Genomic DNA, 26,605 nt, shown 5'->3' with positions numbered 1-26,605 from the left:
CTTATTATTTAATTGTAAACTTATCTATAATATATTTAGTTGGATTAGACTAAATTAAATTGCGCTTGTTATAATAAAATTAGGTAAGTTTTCTAAGGTTCATTTGGTACAAAATTGTTATTTTTTTACATCAACATAATGAAAAAAATATATATCTTTAAACATATAAGAGGAAATTTTTAGAAAGGACTTAATTTTAAATGAGTTCTTGCTAACTGACCAATTTACCTATTCGGAAAGACAGACATACATACATACATATATACTTATACACACACACACACATATATATATATATATATATATATATATATATATATATATATATATATATATATATATATATATATATATATATATATATATATATATATATATATATATATATATATATATATATATATATATATATATATATATATATATATGTGTGTGTGTGTGTGTGTGTGTGTGTGTGTGTGTGTGTGTGTGTGTGTGTGTGTGTGTGTGTGTGTGTGTGTGTGTGTGTGTGTGTGTGTCTGTGTGTGTGTGTCTGTGTGTGTGTGTCTGTGTGTGTGTGTGTGTGTGTATACACACAATGCAACAAGTGCCAATAACATGTCAAAATCATGTACGTTGTGTATTGATTGCCGAAAACCGAGTATTTGTATTTAAATCAAGAACAGCGAGTTGTGTTGCTGGTGGCGCTGGTGTGTGGCATAATGTTTACCTTCTTCACACTACTTCTTGTATATACAATAGAACCTAGAATCATCTGAGAAATCGCTCTCGTCCCCCAGGTAAAATAGTTATAGCTATGGAAATTATTGGTATTTTGTTTTTCAAGTTGCACTAAAATTAGCCTAGCTAAAAATTACGGAAAATAATGGATCTTAAATTACCCTAACCCAGATAAGAATTTTCATAAGTACATATTTAACTTTTACCAGGAGGAAGACGCGATTTTTCAAATAATCCCAGTATTTTATAAAAAAAAATCTAATAACAGAGTAGTAGTTAGCTAATTCGACAACACAAAGGGCTACATGCAGCCTATTCACTTTTAATCGCTAATATGGGCCTGTGGAGATTAAACTAAGTGTACATATACTGAAATATTCACTCCTTCAAGTGTACATCCATTATTGCTCTCATCACACGTGGTATCCTTTTCAGAATATATAGTGTCGAGAAGAGGCTATGATACTTAAATAACTATAAGACTAGACAGGATTAATCTTATCGCCGTAATTCTTTATGTTGAACAAAGCCATCATTAGCTGGACGGAAGATGGAACCAGAATAAGAAAATGAAGTGCAAAAAGCAGTGTTCGTCTGATTGTTAAGAGAGATACTTACCTTAGGTGTCATTAAAAGTAGAGAATAGTCACAATATCGTGACTGGAACAGTACACAAATACACCGCACGTAGAAGAAACTTATAACGACGTTTCGGTCCGACTTGGACCATAGTTAATGCTCAAAGTTGGACCGAAACGTAGCCATAAGTTTCATTCTCTTATGTGTGGGTTTGTTATGTATCATTAAAAGTATTCAGTATATTTTTTTAGAGCAGTATAAAAAATTATAAATTTAAAGACGCTTTTACTTGTTTTATTAATAGGTGGTTACTGTATTTTATTTGGCAGGAGAAATGGGAAAATTTCTCTACTCGGTTTGGTCATTTGTGAGGCCTTCCGGTGATGGTGGTCCACCCCATTGAATGAAATATTACATCAGAAAATGTGATATTTAAGACTTGCCACATCACTTGGTTAATTCGATCTAAAGCCAATCCATTTCACAAAAGGTCATTAAGCCTGTACGTAACCTGCATAAGGGGAATTACCAATAAACCCCTGGCTACCTTCAAGAGAGAGCTGGACAGATACCTCAAGTCAGTGCCTTATCAGCCGGGCTGTGGTTCGTACTTTGGACTGCGTGCGGCCAGCAGTAACAGCCTGGTTGATCAGGCCCTGATCCACCGGGAGGCTTGGTCGTGGACCGGGCCGCGGGGGCGTTGATCCCCGGAATAACCTCCAGGTAACCACCAATCAAGAATACAATTCTTCCTAAAATATAGGTTAATGTGAACTAAGGTATATTCACTGAGATGCATACACTTTTCAGTGTATATAACCTTGAATGTCTTAATACACAACTAAAATATGTAATGGACTTAAAATAGGTCTCGCAGAACTAATTTGACAGTAAGCTTGCGTTTTGAGAGTAGTGCGAGCCACAGTAAAGATTCACATTTCGGCAGAGTCCATGCTGAAGGTTCCATTATAAAATACTAAATGCATATATTAAGAAGTTTTTCATTTAAAGTAATAAGCGTTTAGAACTAAAGCACATTATAAGACAATATAATTAGCGCAACGGTGGGATTATTATAATTACTTTTATCGAGTCATATATAGTGTTATATCCTCTTATAGCTTTACGTAATACTATAATAAGTCTAACAAAAAAGTGTAATAAATGTATATATAATATGGTAAGATGTCTTGTAGGTTTTAGTTTGTTATGTTTCGATGTTTTCACACTTCTGTTAGTTAATGGTAGTGAGGAACACTATACCTCAAAATAATGTTATTTCAGAAACAGCAGTTTATGTAACTTTAATAATGCGTCTTTTTGTACAAGTTAATCATATAGACGTCTAAAGTTGGGTAACTCGATAAGCTTTATCATCCTGTTTATCTGGGCCAGGTGTTTGTAGATTCTCATCTTGTTCATGTTCGTCGTCGTTATTCTCATCGTTATGATCTTCGGCGTCGCTGAACTGTGAAGGTGAGTCCATCCTATCTGGCAGGTCACCCCAAGACACCCGCAGACTGCGGCGTGAGTCACGGCTGTGGTCGCGGCCTGATTTAAGCACCCCGGCAAGTGGTCGTACCTCCACCCCGCCGTTATGATTCATTTGTGAATTTTCGTCATTTGATGAAGGTGCATCATTAGTAAACACTTCGCTATCGTCCAGAAGTGATGCACTGTCAGCCGCGGAGTCTTGCAGGTCCCTTCTGACCCAGGGATCCATATTTCTTTCACTCATGGTCGGTGTGTTCTCTGGGGAATAATTCTCCTCACCTACTTCGTTGACTTCATGAGTCTCTACCGGAGCACTAGTATTGTCTTCACTACCCGAGTGTAAATGCTTATCTTCAAATGTGGGGGCTATTAGTCGAAGGAGTGTCTGTGAAAAATTGTCACTCGGGGACGAAGAATCTCTGTGAAAAGGAATTCTCTTCTTGGGACTCAGCTTTGTTTCTGGTGTTGTTTTACTTCTGTAGCTTTGTCTTTCTCTACCGAAGCGTGAATCAACATCTGGAATTTCGCTTTCTCTCTGTTTTGGAAAAACGGAGACAATTGTGGGCAGGGTGTTACCTTTGCCTGGGGACTCCGACATCTTGTTATCAGACGGTAAATCTCCTCTTGTATTATCTGGACTTCCGAGAGACGGTTCATTTTCTAATTTATTCTTCTTTCTGTCGAAGAAAAAATTATACGCCATACCTTTATTCACTTTTTCTGATTGTGTTTTTGACTGAGAACTATCTTCCTTAATGTGGCAAATGTCACTTGGTTTACTTTCTTCTTTTTTTATCTTGGGAAAATCTTTTTTCTTTTTTCTTAAGCTGCCCCAGGTAAACCGTTGTTTATCTTTGCTAGTCTCTGTTGGTATATAAAAGGTGCCGTATTTAGATTCTTCTTTCTCATCGCTTTGGCGGCATCGCTTGATTTCATCGACGTGTTTCATGTGGAGCTGTGAGAGTTGGCTGGCCTGAGCACGGCCTCTGATGACAAAAGACTCGCTGTCATCCTGCCAAGCTGTGAGTGAGTCTGAACATTCTCTGTCTTTGCCATCACAGCTGCTTGGACTTGATCTTGGACTAGCAGGGTAAAAACTATGCTCATCGTGTTGAACATCAGAAGGAGAATAAAGCTTTACCAGCCTTTTCCTTCCTGGATAATATTTGTGTTGTTTATTCTCTAATGACTGGCATTTGGCTGCGCAGCTCTGGTCTTCTGCCTCACTCTCATTACTGTAGAGAATTAACCTTTGACCTAACTTGTTTCTGGAGTGGTCATCTGATGACAAGAAGGAGATGGCTTCTACTGCCTCTTCCACAGATTCGGGGTCGGCTCTAAATTCGTCAGTGGACACTTCAAAACTGGAGGTGTACTCTACTACTTTTGTATCATGTTCCATCGCACAGGTTGACTCCTGCTCCGTCTCTAAGGCTAAATCCTCATTAGCAATGCTCGACTTTACATAATTTCTAAAAGAAATTTTGTCAAAACCACCTGTCTTACTGGACTTAAGTATCGGCATTCTTTGTGAAGACTCAGTTTGTGTTATTTGTCTTACTAGTTTACGCTGAGGTGCGGTGTACGGAGATGAGTCTTTGCTGTCATCTTTTGTGTCCCTCCGTTCAGTATAGGTTAGTGGGGAGATGGGTGGTGTCAAGGCTCGTGGGGAGAGGGGTAGTGTCAAAGCTGGTGGGAAGAGGGGTGGTGTCATCGGTCGTGGGGAGAAGGGTGGTGTCAGTGTGCTGTCTTCTGAGGCCTTGGAGTTGTTCTGAATTTGGGACTCTAGCAGAGTTAACTGCCGAGAGTCTCTATGCCCCCCTTTGTCTGCTGCAAAGGGAAGAACTATCGTTGGATCATGGATACTAGACACGGTGAAGGACTCAGAATCATCCTTGATCTGTACTGTGTCTACCTGGACAGTGTAGGTCAACACTGTCATGTCTTCCGCTTGTGGCTCGCTACACGAGCTTTGCACATTAGCACCTTCCTCTGTTGCCGTTTTTTCTCCATGTTGAATACTTTTCCTTTTATCTTGTAGTGCACTTCTACGTTCTTCGTATTTTTTCTTTTTTTCCAGTGATCTTAGGTCATCATCCAAGCTCCTGATCTTCTGCAGAAATTCATGCCTTAATTCATCGCACACTGACTGTCTTGTCTTTCTAGCTGTTCTTATAGGTTTGACACATATTTTGTTTCCCATCTTTACTGTTGCTTCTATATCATCGTCGTTATCAGCTATTTCTTGATTTGGAGGTATATTTTTATTCGCATCAAAACTTTTGTCTTCTGTTTTCTCTTTCTGTACTTCGGTAACCTCAAGCATTTTCCTCTCAAAACAATCATCTGCAACTGAAGGCGATTTTTGTATTGGGTCGCCTTTGGATCTAGGGTCACCTTGTTTCGGTGGGTATAATCGCATCAGATCTTGCTGAATGAGAGATCCAATAGAGTTGGGGCGTGAAGACGTGGGTGAAGTTGGCAAAGACAAAGCTTGGATATGCTGATCAAACTGTTCCACCATTTTGTTAACAGGAGTTGAGAGCTCTGTCACGGGCGTGGCTGGAAGACTCAGCGAGAGGGTTGAACTTAAAGGCTCTGGTGTAATGTCACCCCCCACATCAGCTTTTATATTCAGAGTATCTTCGTCCTTTATATCATCATCTTTGGGATGAAGTGATGGCTCAGGTGTTGATTCATGAAATGTATCTTCGGTTTCAGGTATCAATTCTATATTTTTTTGAAATGGCTTATCTGTAGCGAGCCCGCTGGAGACTTCGGGACTCTGAGGTGCAGGATCTGTTATGTCCTTTAAACCCGAGCACATTTCCTTAAATGTCTGGTGCAAGAATGTTTTTCTTACGGTATCTCTTTTGGGACTTGGTGGACGCTCGAGCAATGCTTGTTGTTCCTGGATGCGTTGTGCAAAGTGTTCTATCATCCTGCACACGGAGGGTGTACGTGGCTCAGCCATATCTGTCGATGGTGACTGACTTGCCGAGTCTATGTCTATTAATTCCTTCTCAATATCTTCCTCTGCACTTATTTTGCATATGTCAATCGGTTCAGTATTATCTTTTACAGGAAAGTTTTCTTTAATTTTTTCCTGAATATCTTTTGCATTTTGGGCTCTTTCTGTTTCCAAGTCAGTGTATTTTTCTTCCTCTTGGTTAAGAATAAGGCTCTTGCTTTCATCTTCAGTATCAGTTTTAAGATCTTTTATTGGACAAAACTGTTCTTGGTGTGAGAGAAGTTCCGATACTTCCATGTCTGCATCTGTTAGTGAAGATGACAGTGACGCTGACGTAAGTAACGTGAAGTCCTCTTGGGACACTAGGTTCTGCTTTTTCACATTAGTCTCTTCGATAGCAGCGAACAGGTCTTCTTCCCAGTCAGTGCTATCCTCTTTTTCAGGTTCCCTTTTAGTAGGGGAACTGGGTGTTGTGGAGTCGGACTTACTGGTGGAAATAGTGTCGTCTTCATCTAGTTGTTGAGCTTCCATCATCAGACAACTTTCTTTTTCCGCTGACCTATGAGATTCTTCATTCTTTGGCTGATAAAGATTTGGAGAAGACCTTGGGGAAAATATGTTCTCTGGTAGATTTTCTTTCTGAGTGTCTGAAAGATCAGAAGCAGCTTCTGATTTACTAGTTATAAGCATCCCAACTTTTAGCTTTGTCTCTGGCTCAATCACTGCTGCCTCGCTTGGTGACTGATTGGAGTCTGGCGTTGGAGACTGCAAGGGGCCAACCTCTTTGTTTACATGAAGGGAAGGAGCCACATATTCTGGTTCATGCGGAATCTTTTTAGGAGTTTGTTTTAGGGCTGATTTCCAAGGTGGTGAAGGTAACTTCCTTGAATGTGGTTCTTTCTTATCCGTTAGATAATCAAATGAACTCCTCCGTCGAGCGCTATTGTTTGTGTCCGGTGTGTCGTTGTTAGGTCTGGTGGACGAGGACTCTGGCAGATTCATAGTGTCAGTATTGTCTGAGGAAAGTGAGAGTGAGGGCGGACTCTGGAAACGCTGGCTGACTGGCCTGAGATGGACCAGCCGTAGCTCCTCCTTCAATGGAGTGGAATGTTGCCGGTCGGCAGCACGTTGCAAGATAGGGCTCATGCTCAGTGTGTTCAGTCCTGCAAACAAGCTCCTGATAGGGGATATGTGGCCTTTTTTGTTACGAGGGCTGTCCGATGTGTCTACAGCTAGTGTCTTTTTTAAGTCGTACTTTTGATCTGAACTTGATACCGGGCTGCTTGCCTGCGTGTCTTTCGCTGTGCCACCCTCCAGATAGGAAAACTTGCTGCTTGCTACAGAGTGTGGTCTCGCCCTGCGTGGGAAGGTGCTCATGCCGCACTCCACTGCCTCATTTATCTCTCCATTTCTTTGTGTTCTGCTTTTGCTTCGGGTGATTCTTAATGAATTATAACTTTTATTCTGTATCTCATTTTGTTCCTCAGGGGTCAGACAACTGTCATGCAGGCTGTTACTTCTCTTAAATTTCCTCCCCGCATCTATTTCTTTATCCTTCGCTGCGAACGCTTTGGAGAACATCGACACCAGTTTTTTGACAGGGGTGCTTGGAGTAACAGTTTCTACAGTTTTTCGAGTTTCTGGGAAAGTCGAACGAGCAACAGTACCCCTTTCAAAAGCATTTGCCTTTTCTTTCACTACTTTTGTTTTCCTGGTCAGCTCAGGAGATACTGGAGCACTTTTAGTTGCAACTTTCTCTTGTTTAGTATCGCCTTGCAAGGCTTGTTGAATGCGGCGGCTGATGCCTTCCGGTATCTCATTATACGCACGGGATGTGGGCGTCTTCTTCTCCTTTATAAGGTTATGATGCTCCCAGAAATCAAATTCGGGCGACAGTAAAGGGCTCTTACAGCGTGTTGACACGTAAAGACTACGTGGCCTCATTCTGTTGCTGGTGCGTGGCCTTGAAGGTCGGTCATCACTCGTCGACGAGGGTTCAACAGTAGATGGAGAACGGGAGCCCTCGCGGCGATTTATGCTGCGACGTAGGCTACTGTCTGAGGTCGGCGACGCCGAGGACGGGTTTTGAGATAAGAAAATAAGGTTATCAACATAACGAGAGGCAGGGTCTATGTCATGATTTGGGGAGGTGGGCAGGGATTTAGGAGCCGGGTTTGTGGCAGCAGGAGCAGAAGCTCTGCGGGTACGTGCTAAGCGGCGCCACTCTAGTGTGTGCAGACGAGAGTCAACCATACTCACCATTCTCTTGTCTGCCTGGAACCTGAAAGGCACAATGTGGTTCAGTTGGCGAGTATAGTCGGAGAGCACCATATCATAAGCGTGACTTACGTTTTTAAACACTAGGACATTTTCTGGTTCCAGGGGTCTTCCGTCAAGCACGTGAAGATGATGAAGTAGCTCCGCCTGCAAAAAGTGTCTAAAAGTGGCCCAACGTCCAGTGATCATGAGGAGGGGATCAGGAGCTCTGTTACACTTGAGACTTTTGAGGCAGGTTTCGCGTGCCTGTTGGTCACTACGCCAGTCTAGACAGAGGGACCACACGCGATGGTGTGTCAGTAGCCGCGAGTACATGTTGTCTGTCCGCAGAAAGCCACCAAAGTGTTGCAACACGTACGGTGTTCCTAACAGGTCTGCATGAATACCCGTGGCGATCCTGTCAAACTTGCCCTTCAATAACGCAGTGTTTGCAGCCAGTTCACGAACATCTGCTCTGATAAAAGTAATTAGTACTTGACTGGATCGCAGAAGTTTGTAGCTCGCCCTGGAAAATACTTGAGTGAGATATATACGATACATTTCAACAACATTGCTTTCTTTTTTAACATTGCGAGATAAAATGAGAAAGTCCCAATCTTGGAATATCATATCGATGCCGTGAGGCGCATAAATCATGTCATCATCAACCGTTACTGCCTTTATCCACTCTGTCTCCTCCGACCATTTTGGACTCACGTCCTCAAATTTTTCGAGATACTCGCGCCTCAGAGGACTGAAGCAAGCCAAGGTGACGTTTGGGAAGTTCCCTCCTCGGCTCTTCTTCATTGAACCTCTCTTTATCCAGTCAGTTACTGCTTTGTGATGTTCCCGAGGGCAAGACTTGATGTAGCGGGCCAGCACTTCTTTGATCATTTTACCCGAAACCTTGAGGGTGCGCACGTTCTCCAGCTTTTGTAGAGCCGAGGGGTCGTTGGCGAAGCTCATCCAGCCGCTCCAAACTGATTGTACAAGTGTGTAGGTCCCAGCGTCCACCAGCACCTGCGGTATAAGACTTTATTATATCACACACATCATCATATTTTTCCTTTACTTATGGTGAGCAGCATTATGTAATATGCATGGTAACATCGGCCATTCTCAGTAAAGTTGGGTGATGCTGTCTACCATCCTATCCTGCTTAGACAAATGGCGAGTTTTACCTATTGTGGTGAAGGGAGAGGAGTATTCTGACTTGTGGTGTCTCGTAAGATGTAAATGAAATATTAGTTTAAAAATAATTCCCTAATTAAGAAGGCTTTATGATGATTTTAAGGTAAAATGGTAAAACAAACTTCACCAGAGCCTTTGTTTGCATAGTGGCTGGGAGCACCTGGTCAAATCATGGATAAGCCTTTATATCAAACAACAGCAACAAAGAGAAAATGAGCAGACTGATGGACAGAACCAAAGTAGAGAGAACTGAGAGATAGAGTAAAGAAAATCAAAATTTGATAAGTGAAATAGAAGTAATGAAAAAATCTCAAGAACACATGAAAAAAATATTACAAGAGTTAGATGGAGAAATAATCGGGAAAAAACAGTTTACAAAGAGAAGGATATAAAACCAGAAGATAGTTCAGCAAAACTAAATGAGCAGGTGCAGCTAGCTCATATCACAAAAAAAAGTCAACAAACATTATGAAAAACAAGCAGAACAGCAGGCTGCAGTGCTGAAGAAATTATAGTTATGGCTAATATTAATCTTGAAATGAAAAAGAAAGTTCTAAAATAATTCTAAATTAATCGGGGTAAATTGTGAACAGAGCAAAGACTGTTGTTTCTCTATGTGGTGAATAAAGAACTCGATTGATATCATAATGATATAAAGAGGAAGAAAATCACATTAGTGAGATGACCGAGTGTTTACAGAATTTTAGTATTCAAGATTATGTAGTGAGATGAAGAAGTGGAAAGTAATAGAAAGAGAAAAACAGGAAAGTAATAGAAAGAGAAAAACAGGAAAGTAATAGAAAGAGAAAAACAGGAAAGTAATAGAAAGAGAAAAACAGGAAAGTAATAGAAAGAGAAAAACATGAAAGTAATAGAAAGAGAAAAACAAGAAAGTAATAGAAAAAAAAACAGGAAATTGAAAATAACATTCACATATGTTAAGCATAAGGAAGAACTGCTGAAAATAACATAAATATATTGGAAGGTTTATTATAAAGACAGATTAGAAATGTGTAACACTTGCGTATCTCTAATGAGGAAACGTTTCGCCACACAGTCGCTTCATCAGTCCATACAAAGGAGAATGGTGAAGAACAGAAGAAGTTTGAGGTAATCAGTCCCTCAATCTAATCAGTCCCTCAATGTAATCAGTCCATCAATCTTGAAAAGAAGATGGACTGATTACATCGACTCAAGGCTGAGGGACTGATTACCTCAAACTTCTCCTGCTCTTCACCATTCTCCTTTGTATGGACTGATGAAGCCACTGTGTGGCGAAACGTTTCCTCATTAGAGATACCCAAGTGTTACACATTTGTCTAATTTATGAACTTGTCGGTTTTCTGAACTATTCATCTACATTATAAAAAGACTATCAGTTATAGAGAAGACCTTTCGAAAGAGGCCAAGGTGAAGGTGGAGGACACTATGCACTGTTACGATATTAAATGAGGATTTAGGTATGGAAAAAAGTTATCTCAGAGAGTAACGGAGTCATACCAACCTGTAAAATGGCTTCTCAAAGAAGAAGCGAATATAGGATAATTAGTAACCAGAGTAAAATATTGTTTTTTTTTATTAACACACCGGCCGATTCCCACCAAGGTAGGGTGGCCCGAAAAAGAAAACTTTCATCATCATTCACCCCATCACTGTCTTGTCAGAGGGGTGCTTTACACTACAGTTATAAAACTGCAACATTAACACCCCACCTTCAGAGTGAAGACACTGTACTTCCCACCTCCAGGACTCAAGTCCGGCCTGCCGGTTTCCCTGAATACCTTCATAAATGTTACTTTGCTCACACTCCAACAGCACGTCAAGTATTAAAAACCATTTGTCTCCATTCACTCCTATCAAATGCGCTCACGCATGCTCGCTGGAAGTCCAAGCCCCTCGCACACAAAACCTCCTTTACCCCCTCCCTCCAACCTTTCCTATGCCGACCCCTACCCCGCCTTCCTTCCACTACAGATTGAGTAAAATATATGAAAATAAAAAGGGAAACAATTAGACAAACACGTTCGTTAATTTTTATGTACTAACACAGATTCAGTAATTTAAAAAATAGAGCTAAGGGACATTATAAATAAGAAACCTGGGATACGTTTTCCTGTGTTCCTTGACGAGTGAATCTTCACTTGATTCTAAACAGTTAAACACCTAAATAATGGTAAAAATTTTAAAATAAAAAATTGCATGTATAGTTAAAGAGTACCTGCTGACGCATCTCTTGGAGGAAGGTCTTGTGGGTCATGTTGAGTAAGTTGTGTAGAGTGTTGCAGAGGAGGGCGTGGGTCTCCATATCCAGACACAGAGAGTAAAATACCATCACCACCTGCACCAACACAACACACCTTAATTCACACAATTTCTAAATATAAGCCAGTCTAAGCCTCTATATGTAATTATGTCTAAGCATCCATAAATAATTTCAGGCCTTCATATGCAATTTCTAAGTAAGAGTAAAAATTTTAGGAACAATTTACAAATGCAATTATAATAATAATTATGTTTTAGTAATTATACTTAATTTTCCTACATAATTTTCCAATAACTCCCTAATACAAGTTTCAATTATTTATAACGAAAACGTTATGAATGGAAATATTTCAAAAGAGAGTAATTTGTTTTTGCAGTAAGTCAGACCAATAAAATAAACTGGAATTTGTATTGCCAGTAATGTGGAATCATAATAAAGCAATATTAATTGCATAAACTTAAAACTTATGGTTTCCTTTCAAGGAGCGTGAATTGATGTCGGGAAGGGCTCTTGATTTAAGGATGTGGAGCTACCCTTCCTTTCCATTGATCAAACCTGATTATCTACTATTCCCCAGGCATTCTATGACCCCAGCAGGTTTAACGCTGCTCCATGGAAATGATAGCTTATTTATATAATTTTGTATGACATTGTGGAGATTCAATGGTAGATATTTCTTGGTATGTCACAGGGAAAGAGAATACCTTGTGACGTTTAACTGATTAGTATATGGGGGATACACAGTGCGTGCTTTTTTTTCAACACCATAAAACAATCTAAACGCTCTCAGGATGTTTCAGTCACATTGAAGACATGATTGATGCATAACGAGTGTTTGAAATCTCTTTCGTTTTGTTATGGGATTATCAGCTGTGTTCTAACTAGTGTACGATTGGTCTGGTTATTTTTGTACAAAATAGCCAGACCAATCTTACCAGTCAGAACACTGCTCATTATCCCTCAACAGTCTTTTGTACCAATCTTACCAGTCAGAACACTGCTCATTATCCCTCAACAGTCTTTTGTACCAATCTTACCAGTCAGAACACTGCTCATTATCCCTCAACAGTCTTTTGTAAGTATTTCACTGTGGCCAGATTTTGTTACAGGTTAGGTTAGGTAAGGTTTGTCAGGAAACATGACAAGTGTTTCCTGACGCGGGTCTTAGCTGTATGATGACCCACAACTGGAGCTTTTGGTCATCTGACCGAGGCCTTCCGCTAATTTTGTTACAATTAGATTGAATAATTAAGCAGAAGATTTATTATTATTCTTAGCAGTAATATGAATAATTAAGCAGAAGATTTATTATTATTCTTAGCAGTAATACTATTAGTATTAATTATTATTATTATTATGATGATGTACAGGTAAGAGCTAAATCCTTAGGGGTTATACAATGTATGAACAGAATATTTGTAATGAGAGGAGAAATAATATACGACCTTCTCAGCGTGGGCTTGGACGAGGGCGGGGTCTTGTAGAGGGTCATGAGCGTCTGGCAGCATCAACAGGTATAAAATCAGCAGGTCCCGGGCCAGAATATGAGGGCTGGAATCCACGAGCACCATCTCCAGCGGCTGTCAAACACCAGAACGATTAATACCATAATTTGTTCTGGTATTATGAGATAGTGAAATAATTTGTCCTGGTAGAATGCAATAAAATAAAACGTTCACTGTATGCTACAGTAACTAAGGGGATGATACTGATCATTAGGTAGGTAGAAGTCGCATTAACAGTATTTTGGTATATTACTGAGCCTCTCTTATTTTAATGGGGTGTAAAACCTACATCTGATAGGCTAGACAGGACCACACACTAGAACATGATCAGATTATTCAAAGGTTCAACTATTTAGAGATAAACCCAAACAAACCGTACAGATAGATTTACCTGTGTACAAGCGTCCGGGGTATCGTGGAGAATGCAGAGGACGTGTTTAAGATCAGCGCCTAGCAGGAGGAGCCGCAGCATCTCCTGGGCCAGCCCGTTCTCCTTCCTTCCATTTCTACTATCCTTACTCGCCTCACTTCCACTGTCACTAGTCTGCTCCTGAGGGTCAGTTGGGGTTACTCATACCATTCCAGATACACATGATCAATATTAAAGATGAAATACATGGATAAAGTATCATGAATTAAAAGTAGTAAATACTACAACCACTGTCAATTTAAAATAATATGCGATGAAATAATTAATGAAAACGGGACGCCACGAGCATAGCTCTCTGTAGTTGCACATAAGAATTACTTATATGTAATTACAGAAAATGTATAGAATCAATGGCTACTAAATGAAATATTACATTGTTCCTTGAAACTTTTTTATATATATAAGCAAAAGTTCAGCTATGCTGTAATTGAGTGCAACATGATATTTAAATGATTAATCGATACACATTCAATTCAATTCAATTCAAGTTTATTCTCTATAAGGGTTACAATGTGGGGTTTACAGGTTTTGGGTATTTTGTGGTTTACATGTTATAAAATACTAATTACAGAGGGGGCCACTAGGACACCTAGCATGGCTAGGCATTTCGAGCAGACTTAGATTAATTCTTTACATTAAGTCCTTACAAATTATAGTATTAAGGCTAAGTGACTACATCATAATTTGTGAGTTTAGCCATGTGAATGCTTTTGTTTTGGCACAATACAAGGTGTCTATATTTCAGTAACATAGGCAAACTTATGACTAGTTAGGATTTATTATTTTAAGATTAAGATTAGTATTTCTGGGTTTATAGTCAGTGGGTGAGTGAGTGTAATTGTGAACCACCAGGTGGTTATCATGTAGTTAGTTGTCGGGGTGGATCAGGGAGATAAGATGTTTTCTAACTGTAGGTTTTTAAGTGATGAATGTGTCTGCAGTTCTATAGTTTTCAGGTAAGGTGTTCCAGATTTTAGGTCCTTTGAAATACATTGAATTTTTGTAAAGGCTTAGTCGAACACGGGGAATGTCATAGAGATGTTTGTGTCTGGTGTTGTGCCTGTGGATCCTGTCACAACTATCAAGAAAGCGTTTTAGGTCAAGGTTAATATTGGAATTTAAGGTCCTTTAGATATAGATTGCACAGTAGTAAGTGTGGATGTTCTGAACAGGAAGTAAGTTTAGATCTATGAAGAGTGGGGGGGGGGGAGGGTGTTGCCAGGGATGGGATTGAGTGATTATTCTTACTGCGGCTTTTTGTTGGGTTATTATTGGCTTTAGGTGTGTTGCTGCAGTTGAACCCCAAGCACAGATAGCATAGGTGAGGTATGGATATATAAGTGAATGTATAGTGTGAGAAGAGCAGTTTGCGGTACGTAGTATCGTATCTTGGAGAGGATCCCAACCGTTTTGGATACTTTTTTTATGTGTTGGATATGGGTGCTGAAATTTAGGTTGTTGTCGAGGTATAGGCCAAGGAATTTGCCCTCATTATGTCTGGCAATTAGAGTGTTGTCGATCTTAATGATAAGTTGCGCAACACCTGCTCTGCTACCAAACATAATATAGTAGGTTTTGCCAGTGTTAAGTGTAAGTTTATTGGCTGTCATCCAAGTCGATATTTTGAGCAGCTCCTCGTTAATAATGGTGTTGAGGGTGGCAAGATTAGGGTGGGAGATGACATAAGTCGTGTCGTCAGCAAAGAGAATGGGTTTCAGGTGTTGGGATATGTTTGGAAGATCATTGATGTAAATGAGGAAGAGCAAGGGTCCAAGGATACTTTTCCCTGCGGAACTCCAGTATCAAGTGGCCGGATTGATGAGGCTGTGTCTTTAATGGTGACATACTGATACCTATTAGAAAGGTAGGATTTAAAATATGCAAGCGCATGCCCTCTTATACCATAGTGGTCAAGTTTGTGGAGTAGGATGCCGTGGTCTACTGTGTCAAACGCTTTTCTTAGGTCAATAAAAATTCCTAGCAATATCCTAACAAGTAGTGAGTCACAAGCATGGGTACTTTCGATGCATATCATTCCTTTTAAAATAGAGATCGCAGAGCATATACCAATTACTACTTGATATTTTGGTTAAGTTTTTGGCTAATAAGTATGTAAAGCTGTGCTTATAAATTTTAAAAATATATGAATGGTTATCACAGTTGAATGTTTATCGGTTTAACTGGAAGAAGGAAAGAGTAGCTAAATTTATGTGATAAAACAGCACTTCATTAGAATGAAGGAATCTTCCCCCTCTCCCCCAGAAAGGTCGTTACATGTTGAGGACACCCAGGATGCTGCAACACTATAATGTATCTGACGTATATTGGTTCTGCGAAAAATCGAAATACCAATGTTAAATATTAAAAATATTGTATACAGATTTTCCAGCATGATAAGGTTTCCATCAGGTCTCCAGCCAAATATATTTAGGCAGTTATATATGCTAGCAGTACACTGGTGTGTGTGTGTGTTTGTGTGTTTAGTGAAAGCGAACTGAACATTTAATTTTTAATGTGAGGTGGAAAACCTTTCATCATATATATGAACTTTAATCTTTTATGGGAGATACTGGTACGCCAGAGGAAGGCCTCGGTCCAATGACCAAAAGCTCCAGTGAGCGGGCCATAACATAACACCCCGCGTCAGGAATTTTCACATTTCTTGTGTCAGACAAAATACCACCGGTGGCAGTGGTGGTTTGGTGATACTAATTAAAATTGCTAACAACTCTAATTTATGTCATTCTTTGAGTTTGCTAACTTGTTCTACATTTAATAATGCGTGAACAAATAATAAAAACATAGGTGATAAGAAACTAAATAAATGTGTAAAAATAATTTAAATAAGGGGAGCAGTATCCATAGATTTAACAACCAAAGCTAAGACATCTATACATAATAGACAAAATGGAATGGGCGCATAATAAAACTATAAAGTTGATAAAAGAAATTAAAAAGAAAAGTTTCTGTGAACTAGTTATGAGTTATATAACAAGAAACACGTTACATGCGCATATGTAAGAGTTGATTTAGAAGTGTACCTTGTGTTGTGGGGAGTGCGTCGCCGCCAGTATCCTCGCCCCCTCATTCTCACTCCACCTATGGGAAATAAATGCTCATATATATATATATATATATATATATATATATATATATATATATATATATATATATATATATATATATATATATATATATATATATATATATATATATATATAGATATATATATATATATATATATATATATATATATATATATATATATATATATATATATATATATATATATATATATATGTCGTGCCGAATATGTAAAACTTGTCAATTAGCAAGAACACATTTAAAATTAAGTCCTTTCTAAAAATTTCTATTATACGTTTAAAGATATATTTTTTTCATTAATGTTAATGTAAAAATTTCAACTTTTGCACCAAAAGAATCTTAGAAAACTTACCAAACCTTATTATAACAAGAACAATTTATTTTAGCCTAACCCAACTAAATATATTTTAGATTTGTTTACAATAATTTAATACTAAACAAACACAGTGAAATATATTTTTTTCGTTAGGTTCAGAATGTATATATATATATATATATATATATATATATATATATATATATATATATATATATATATATATATATATATATATATATATATATATATATTTTATTATCACACTAGCCGATTCCCACCAAGGCAGGGTGGCCCGAAAAAGAAAAACTTTCACCATCATTCACTCCATCACTGTCTTGCCAGAAGGGTGCTTTACACTACAGTTTTTAAACTGCAACATTAACACCCCTCCTTCAGAGTGCAGGCACTGTACTTCCCATCTCCAGGACTCAAGTCCGGCCTGCCGGTTTCCCTGAACCCCTTCATAAATGTTACTTTGCTCACACTCCAACAGCACGTCAAGTATTAAAAACCATTTGTCTCCATTCACTCCTATCAAACACGCTCACGCATGCCTGCTGGAAGTCCAAGCCCCTCGCACACAAAACCTCCTTTACCCCCTCCCTCCAACCTTTCCTAGGCCGACCCCTACCCCGCCTTCCTTCCACTACAGATTGATACACTCTTGAAGTCACTCTGTTTCGCTCCATTCTCTCTACATGTCCGAACCACCTCAACAACCCTTCCTCAGCCCTCTGGACAACAGTTTTGGTAATCCCGCACCTCCTCCTAACTTCCAAACTACGAATTCTCTGCATTATATTCACACCACACATTGCCCTCAGACATGACATCTCCACTGCCTCCAGCCTTCTCCTCGCTGCAACATTCATCACCCATGCTTCACACCCATATAAGAGCGTTGGTAAAACTATACTCTCATACATTCCCCTCTTTGCCTCCAAGGACAAAGTTCTTTGTCTCCACAGACTCCTAAGTGCACCACTCACCCTTTTCCCCTCATCAATTCTATGATTCACCTCATCTTTCATAGACCCATCCGCTGACACGTCCACTCCCAAATATCTGCATACATTCACCTCCTCCATACTCTCTCCCTCCAATCTGATATCCAATCTTTCATCACCTAATCTTTTTGTTATCCTCATAACCTTACTCTTTCCTGTATTCACTTTTAATTTTCTTCTTTTGCACACCCTACCAAATTCATCCACCAATCTCTGCAACTTCTCTTCAGAATCTCCCAAGAGCACAGTGTCATCAGCAAAGAGCAACTGTGACAACTCCCACTTTATGTGTGATTCTTTATCTTTTAACTCCACGCCTCTTGCCAAGACCCTCGCATTTACTTCTCTTACAACCCCATCTATAAATATATTAAACAACCACGGTGACATCACACATCCTTGTCTAAGGCCTACTTTTACTGGGAAATAATTTCCCTCTTTCCTACATACTCTAACTTGAGCCTCACTATCCTCGTAAAAACTCTTCACTGCTTTCAGTAACCTACCTCCCACACCATACACCTGCAACATCTGCCACATTGCCCCATATCCACCCTGTCATACGCCTTTTCCAAATCCATAAATGCCACAAAGACCTCTTTAGCCTTATCTAAATACTGTTCACTTATATGTTTCACTGTAAACACCTGGTCCACACACCCCCTACCTTTCCTAAAGCCTCCTTGTTCATCTGCTATCCTATTCTCCGTCTTACTCTTAATTCTTTCAATAATAACTCTACCATACACTTTACCAGGTATACTCAACAGACTTATCCCCCTATAATTTTTGCACTCTCTTTTGTCCCCTTTGCCTTTATACAAAGGAACTATGCATGCTCTCTGCCAATCCCTAGGTACCTTACCCTCTTCCATGCATTTATTAAATAATTGCACCAACCACTCCAAAACTATATCCCCACCTGCTTTTAACATTTCTATCTTTATCCCATCAATCCCGGCTGCCTTACCCCCTTTCATTTTACCTACTGCCTCACGAACTTCCCCCACACTCACAACTGGCTCTTCCTCACTCCTACAAGATGTTATTCCTCCTTGCCCTATACACGAAATCACAGCTTCCCTATCTTCATCAACATTTAACAATTCCTCAAAATATTCCCTCCATCTTCCCAATACCTCTAACTCTCCATTTAATAACTCTCCTCTCCTATTTTTAACTGACAAATCCATTTGTTCTCTAGGCTTCCTTAACTTGTTAATCTCACTCCAAAACTTTTTCTTATTTTCAACAAAATTTGTTGATAACATCTCACCCACTCTCTCATTTGCTCTCTTTTTACATTGCTTCACCACTCTCTTAACCTCTGTCTTTTTCTCCATATACTCTTCCCTCCTTGCATCACTTCTACTTTGTAAAAACTTCTCATATGCTAACTTTTTCTCCCGTATTACTCTCTTTACATCATCATTCCACCAATCGCTCCTCTTCCCTCCCGCACCCACTTTCCAGTAACCAGAAACTTCTGCTGAACACTCTAACACTACATTTTTAAACCTACCCCATACCTCTTCGACCCCATTGCCTATGCTCTCATTAGCCCATCTATCCTCCAATAGCTGTTTATATTTTACCCTAACTGCCTCCTCTTTTAGTTTATAAACCTTCACCTCTCTCTTCCCTGATGCTTCTATTCTCCTTGTATCCCATCTACCTTTTTCTCTCACTGTAGCTACAACTAGAAAGTGATCTTATATGTCTGTGGCTCCTCTATAAACATGTACATCCTGAAGTCTACTCAACAGTCTTTTATCTACCAATACATAATCCAACAAACTACTATCATTTCGCCCTACATCATATCTTGTATACTTATTTATCCTCTTTTTCTTAAAATATGTATTACCTATAACTAAACCCCTTTCTATACAAAGTTCAATCAAAGGGCTCCCATTTTCATTTGCACCTGGCACCCCAAACTTACCTACCACACCCTCTCTAAAAGTTTCTCCTACTTTAGCATTCAGGTCCCCTACGACAATTACTCTCTCACTTGGTTCAAAGGTTCCTATACATTCACTTAACATCTCCCAAAATCTCTCTCTCTCCTTTACATTCCTCTCTTCTCCAGGTGCATACACGCTTATTATGACCCACTTTTAGCATCCAACCTTTACTTTAATCCACATAATTCTTGAATTTACACATTCATATTCTCTTTTCTCCTTCCATCCCCGATCTTTCAACATTACTGCTACCCCTTCCTTTGCACTAACTCTCTCAGATACTCCAGATTTAATCCCATTTATTTCCCCCCACCGAAACTCCCCTACTCCCTTTAGCTTTGTTTCGCTTAGGGCCAGGTAATCCAACTTCTTTTCATTCATAACATCAGCAATCATCTGTTACTTGTCATCCGCACTACATCCACGCACATTCAAGCATCCCAGTTTTATAAAGTTTTTCTTCTCTTTTTTAGTAAATGTCTACAGGACAAGGGGTTACTAGCCCATTGCTCCCGGCATTTTAGTTGCCTCATACGACACGCATGGCTTACGGAGGAAAGATTCTTTTCCACTTCCCCATGGACAATAGAAGAAATAAAGAAGAACAAGAGCTATTTAGAAAAAGGAGAAAAACCTAGATGTATGTATATATATATATGCATGTACGTGTCTGTGAAGTGTGCCCAAAGTGTAAGTAGGAGTAGAAAGATATCACAGTTATCTAGCGTGTTTATGAGACAGAAAGAGAAACCAGCATATATATATATATATATATATATATATATATATATATATATATATATATATATATATATATATATATATATATATATATATATATATATATATATATGTATATATATATATATATATATATATATATATATATATATATATATATATATATATATATATATATATATATATATATATATATATATATATATATATATATATATATATACATATATATCTTGCCGAATATGTAAAACTGATCAATTAGCAAGAACTCATTTAAAATTAATTCCTTTCTGAAAATTTCTCTTATACGTTTAGAGATATATTTTTTTTCATTAATGCTAATGTAAAAATTTTTAATTTTTCACCAAAAGAATCTTAGAAAACTTACCTAACCTTATTATAACAAGAGCAATTTATTTTAGCCTAACCCAACTAAACATATTTTAAATACGTTTACAATAATTTAGTAGTAAACAAACACAATCAATTATATTTTTTTTCGTTAGGTTCAGAATGATTTTGGCGAAATTATTGCATACACAAATTTTCACTAGTCCTATATGCCAAGATGAGCGTTGCTATTTAAGCCAAGATCGCAAGTTCTGCCTATTCGGGCACGACATATGTATATATATGTATATAATATATATATATATATATATATATATATATATATATATATATATATATATATATATATATATATATATATATATATATATATAACAATTTATTTTAGCCTAACCCAACTAAATATATTTTAGATTTGTTTACAATAATTTAATACTAAACAAACACAGTGAAATATATTTTTTTCGCTAGGTTCAGAATGAATTTGACGAAATTATTGCATACACAAATTTTCACTTGTCCTATATGGCAAGATGAACGTTGCTATTTAAGCCAAGTTCGCAAGTTCTGCCTATTCGGCACGACATATATATATATATATATATATATATATATATATATATATATATATATATATATATATATATAATATATAATATATATATATATATATATATATATATATATATATATATATATATATATATATATATATATATATATGCAAAGGAATTCGCAAGAGCAGGCGAAATATACACAAACACTGATCTCTGGCTGAAGGAGACTCGAACCTACGAACCTTGGAACAAGGTACGCAGTGCTTTACCAATCTACCCACACTGCATTGGTAATATCTCCAGTAAGGCTGATGCATGCAGGGGATGAGATGAAAAGCTGTAAGCCTTCTCCCTGAAAGCTGGCTGCCTTGGATCAAAGTCTAGCGCAAGCTGGACTCCAAGGTATTGGTCCAGTGTGGGTAGATTGGTAAAGCACTGCGTACCTTGTTCCAAGGTTCGTAGGTTCGAGTCTCCTTCAGCCAGAGATCAGTATTTAAATATATATATATATATATATATATATATATATATATATATATATATATATATATATATATATATATATATATATATATATATATATCATAATCAGTCGTACATTTGTGCTTGTCGTTAAATTTGCCATTAGGTTGTAGTCTTGTTTACAAATGAAGCATGTACAAAACATTATACCAGTTATCGACTTTTTAATGTTTTATTAATCTGATAAGTTTTGTAAGTAAATAAGTAATGAGACTTTCTTTGGGTAATATTTTCTAACAAGAAATTTACCTAGAAATAAATATTTACTTAGGTGTTTGAATTGACTGTTTCGAATGGCGTCATAACGATGCTAAATATACCTTACATATAAAGGAACTTTGGTATGAGCTGAGATAGGATAACTCTTAGCCCTTCAGTTGAAGCATGTAACTTACCTGAGGTAGTCGACAGCATGTATGAGTCTTCCCAGGTACTGAGGAATGCCTTTGGCTCGACGGTTCCACTCGTTGATCTTCTTGGCAGCCTCCACCACCTGCCACCAAGGTTGACACTCGCACAAATGCCTCTTTCATTATATTACTACTACTTCTGTCACTGCTTTAAATGTAGTTAACTTTATAGTTTCGTAAGAATAGGTTTATAGTTGAGAAATTTACAGCTGTGTAAAATTAAATTCGTGGGGTGGTGCTAAACCTGCAAGGGTAATACAACTCCATAGGAATAGAATGTAATTAGGTTTGATCCTAAGGAAAGCAATTCCAGTTCCTTGGAACAAGAGTCCTACACCAACATAAAGATCTCCCATCCCAGTTAAGATTCATTTGACATTAAAAAATATGGAAGATAAAAAAAAACTTCAGCGGAGGTGCGTTGATGCCGGTTAAGATCTCTTGTTCCAAGGAATTGTAGTTGTCCTTCCCTTGTGTCGAATCTAATTGCCTCCCATTTCCGAAGAGCTGTATGACCCCTACGGGTTTGGGACTCCCCATTAATGTGATGATAATGAGAGCAAACATTCTTAAATACAATATGAAAGATAAATGTTGGGTGGTGGTGGTGGTGCCAGAGCCTTGCACGTGGGAGTATTTATAGGCTTTGTAGTCAGAGTGATCTATAGGTGTATAAACTGTATGTATAGGCATTAATGTGGGAGTTAGCTTCAGTATAGTCTGGTATTTGTTGGGATACACCTACGGTGGCCGTTCTGGCCTGATGTGGTGTGGCAGAAGCTTAAATATATTCATATTAGTCGTATGTCTGTTATTTGTAAAATAAAGTCAGGTTACAATATTGATAATTGTGTGACATTTTAAGTCTGATAAGTAAATAATCTAACGAAGCGTCAATAAATTATAAATAAATGTCATTAGTATATATTATCTTTGCTTCTGACAGACATAGCCCCACTCTACAAAGGTGGCAGTAAAGCAATTGCAAAGAACTACAGACCGATTGCACTAACATCCCATATCATAAAAATCTTTGAAAGGGTTCTAAGAAGCAAGATCGTCAACCACCTTAATATCCATCAGTTACACAACCCAGGGCATCACGGGTTCAGAGCAGGTCGTTCCTCCCTGTCCCAGCTACTGGACCACTATAACAAGGTCCTGGATGCTATAGAGGATATATAAAATACGGATGCAGTATACACAGACTTTGCGAAAGCTTCGACAAGTGCGACCATGGTGTAATAGCGCACAAAATGCGTGATAAAGGAATAAGAGGAAAAGTTGGTAGATGGATCTATAACGTCCTAGCAAATAGAATACGAAGCGTAATAGTAAACAGTAGTCTGAGGCAGCTACGGTGAATGCTCTGTTCCACAAGGCACAGTACTCGCTCCCATCCTATTCCTCATTCTTATATCTGACATAGACAGATGTAAGCCATAGGTCCGTGTCTTCCTTTGCGAATGACACCCGAATTACCATGGCAGTGACCTCCATCCAAGACACCGCGAGACTCCAAGCGGACATAACCAAATCTTCGAATGGGCCATTCAAAACAATATGAAGTTCAATGAAGGGAAATTTCAAATACTCATATATTGAAAACTTGAGGAAATTAAAACTGTATCAGGGTATACAACAAATTCTAACCATACAGTAGAGCTAAAAAGCTAAAAAGTAATGTGAAGGACCTGAGAGTGATAATGTCAGAGGAACTCATCTTCAAAGACCACAACAATGTACCTACCGTATCTGCTAGAAAAATGATAGGATGGATAAGGAGAACCTTCAGAATTAGGGACGCCAAGCCCATGATGATTCTCTTCAAACCGCTTGTTCTCTCTAGGCTGGAATACTGCTGTACACTAACTGCCCACTTCAAGGCAGGCGAAATTGTTAACCTGGAGAGTGTACAAAGAACATTCACGGCACACATAAGTACGATAAAGCACCTAAATTACTGGGAACGGTTAAATTCACTTGATTTGTATTTCCTGGAATGCAGGCGAGAGAGATACATGATAATATACACTTGGAAAATCCTAGAGGGATTAATACCAAATGAAAAGCATTCCCCCAATGAAAAGCAAGGGTGCCACGAGTACACTGAGAGACAACACAATAAGTGTCAGGGGCCCAAGACTGTTTAACTGCCTCCTAGCATACATAAGGGGGATTACCAAGAGACCCCTGGCTGTCTTCAAGTTGGCACTGGACAGGCCCATAAAGTCAATACCTGACCAGAGGGGCTGTGGTTCATACGTCAGTTTGCGTGTGGCCAGCAGTAACAGCCTGGTTGATCAGTCCCTGATCCACCACGAGGCTTGGTCTCAGACCGGCCGCGGGGACGTTGACCCCCGAAACCCTCCCTAAGTATAATTTCTAAACTGAATTATAAATACAGTGGAACCTCTGGTCACGAACACTTCCGAACATGAACAAATCGGTTCATGGCCAAAAAAATTGTCAAATTGTTACATCTGGTCATGAACACATAATCGGGTGCCGAACAAACAGCCGCGCCAATTTTCACATTCCGCGCCCTTTTTTTTCACGTGCCAATTTTCCCCACTTCCTGTTGTTTATGTACACTGCACACCTCGCCTTGTAGTCGGTCTGAGTCAGACGTGTGTTCATTTGCTGTGAACTCCTTGTGTTGTATTTCGTGTGTTTTTTAAATCATTTTACAATTAACCATGGCCTCGAAGCAAGTGAAGAGTGGTAATGTGGGTAAAAAGAAGGGTTTAAAGAAAACTGAAATAGAAGTGAAGAAGGAAAATTATTAAAAAGTATGAGCGTGGTGTGAGTGTTACCGATCTTGCTGCGGAGTTCGGGAAGCCCAAGTCTACGATCTCGACTGTTCTGAAGCAGAGAGTGGCTATTAAAACAGCTAATGTTGCTAAGGGAGTTATGATGTTAACCCAGCAGAGGCCTCAAGTGCTGGAAGAGGTGGACAGACTGTTGCTAGTGTGGTTGAACGAGAAGCAACTTGCAGGTGATAGCGTAAGCGAGGCTATCATATGCGAGAAAGCCTGGAAGATCTGCAGCAGAATTACCCTTCTACGAGTGCAGAAAGTGATGAATTAAAAGCCAGTAGAGGATGATTTGAAAAGTTTCGTAAGAGAAGTCGCATTCATAGTGTGGTAAGGCATGGAGATGTTGCGAGTTCTCGTGTTGCTGCTGCGGAAGCGTTCGCGAAAGATTTCGCTGAATTCATGAAGGTCAAAGGATACGTCCCGCAATAAGTGTTGCGGGTCTCGAACGGACATCTGTAATATTAGTTTCCTCTGTTGTTCAAGGTTTTCTCAGTGTTATTAGAGGATTTTTACATTTAGTTTACTATTACACTGTGCATTCTGTGGTATAATTAACTATTTTTGTGCTTAAAAATCTCAAAAAAAAAAAAATTACATACAGTTCGTAGGGTCTGGAACGGATTAATCGTATTTACATACAATTCAATGGGAAAATTAGGTTCAGTTCGTGACCAGAGTTTTGGAACGAATTATGGGCATGACCAAAGGTTCCACTGTATATAGATACACTGTATATAGATATTTTTAAAGATTTAGCAATATAGAAATATCGGAGAAAAACAAATGCACTTTTGAGAGCAACTTTATGGAGATTTTGAGGGAAGACGTATCAAGTATTGAGTATACATGTGTTGGAGCAGGCGGTGTATCTGTGGGTATGTTCTCAGATGATAGTGGCGGTGGTGCGCGGTGTAACCGCAGCCAGGCAAGGATGTCCTCTGTATCGCATATCTCGCAGGTGCTCACCAGGAGACAACACTCAAACACAGGCTAAAAATGTGTGCAGATTTTTGGTTTACGTATGATTTTTACAGTCACGGGTAGCTGCCGTGACCTCGGGATGATTTTAAAATAACATTCGTGAGTAACATTAAGGAATTTTTAAGAGACGAAGGATGTTTTAACCTACTGTAAATGTTCATTTATGTTTTGTTGTGAGAGCTTGGGTGAGGATAACTGTTAATTTCTCTTCAAATGGAGTTTTGTTACGCGAGTATCGGAGTGTATATCCTTTCATGTGTCGATTGGCGTCTAGGAGTGGCAGCAAAAATTTTCTCAATATCCCTGATGAATAAAATACCACCATACAAGAAAATTATTAAAATGAAATTAATGAATATGGTATTTTTGTTTAATAAATGTATGAAAGAAGGGAAGGTACCTAGAGATTGGCAGAGA

The 26,605-nt window shown here is 38.6% G+C and overlaps 1 protein-coding gene across 5 annotated transcripts in view; it reads right to left on the bottom strand.

Moving 5' to 3' along the window:
• Positions 1 to 476: 476 nt before the first annotated feature.
• The window catches only part of LOC128698975 (uro-adherence factor A-like), a 51,145-nt gene continuing 25,016 nt past the window's right edge, over positions 477 to 26,605 (bottom strand). For all 5 annotated transcript variants that reach the window (XM_053791462.2, XM_070096939.1, XM_070096940.1 and 2 more), the window contains 6 exons: positions 22,374 to 22,471; positions 16,451 to 16,508; positions 13,371 to 13,529; positions 12,920 to 13,054; positions 11,430 to 11,549; positions 477 to 9,040 (listed from right to left, as the gene is read on the bottom strand). In XM_053791462.2, coding sequence (XP_053647437.2) covers positions 2,645 to 9,040; positions 11,430 to 11,549; positions 12,920 to 13,054; positions 13,371 to 13,529; positions 16,451 to 16,508; positions 22,374 to 22,471 — 6,966 coding nt within the window. In that variant the 3' untranslated portion in view covers positions 477 to 2,644. The remainder of the gene's footprint in view (positions 9,041 to 11,429; positions 11,550 to 12,919; positions 13,055 to 13,370; positions 13,530 to 16,450; positions 16,509 to 22,373; positions 22,472 to 26,605) is intronic.

This window comes from Cherax quadricarinatus, chromosome 55, assembly GCF_038502225.1.
Source record: "Cherax quadricarinatus isolate ZL_2023a chromosome 55, ASM3850222v1, whole genome shotgun sequence".
NCBI classification, from domain to species: domain Eukaryota; kingdom Metazoa; phylum Arthropoda; class Malacostraca; order Decapoda; family Parastacidae; genus Cherax; species Cherax quadricarinatus.
Note: the sequence above shows the minus strand (reverse complement) of the source record. Positions and strands in the feature narration are given on the sequence as shown.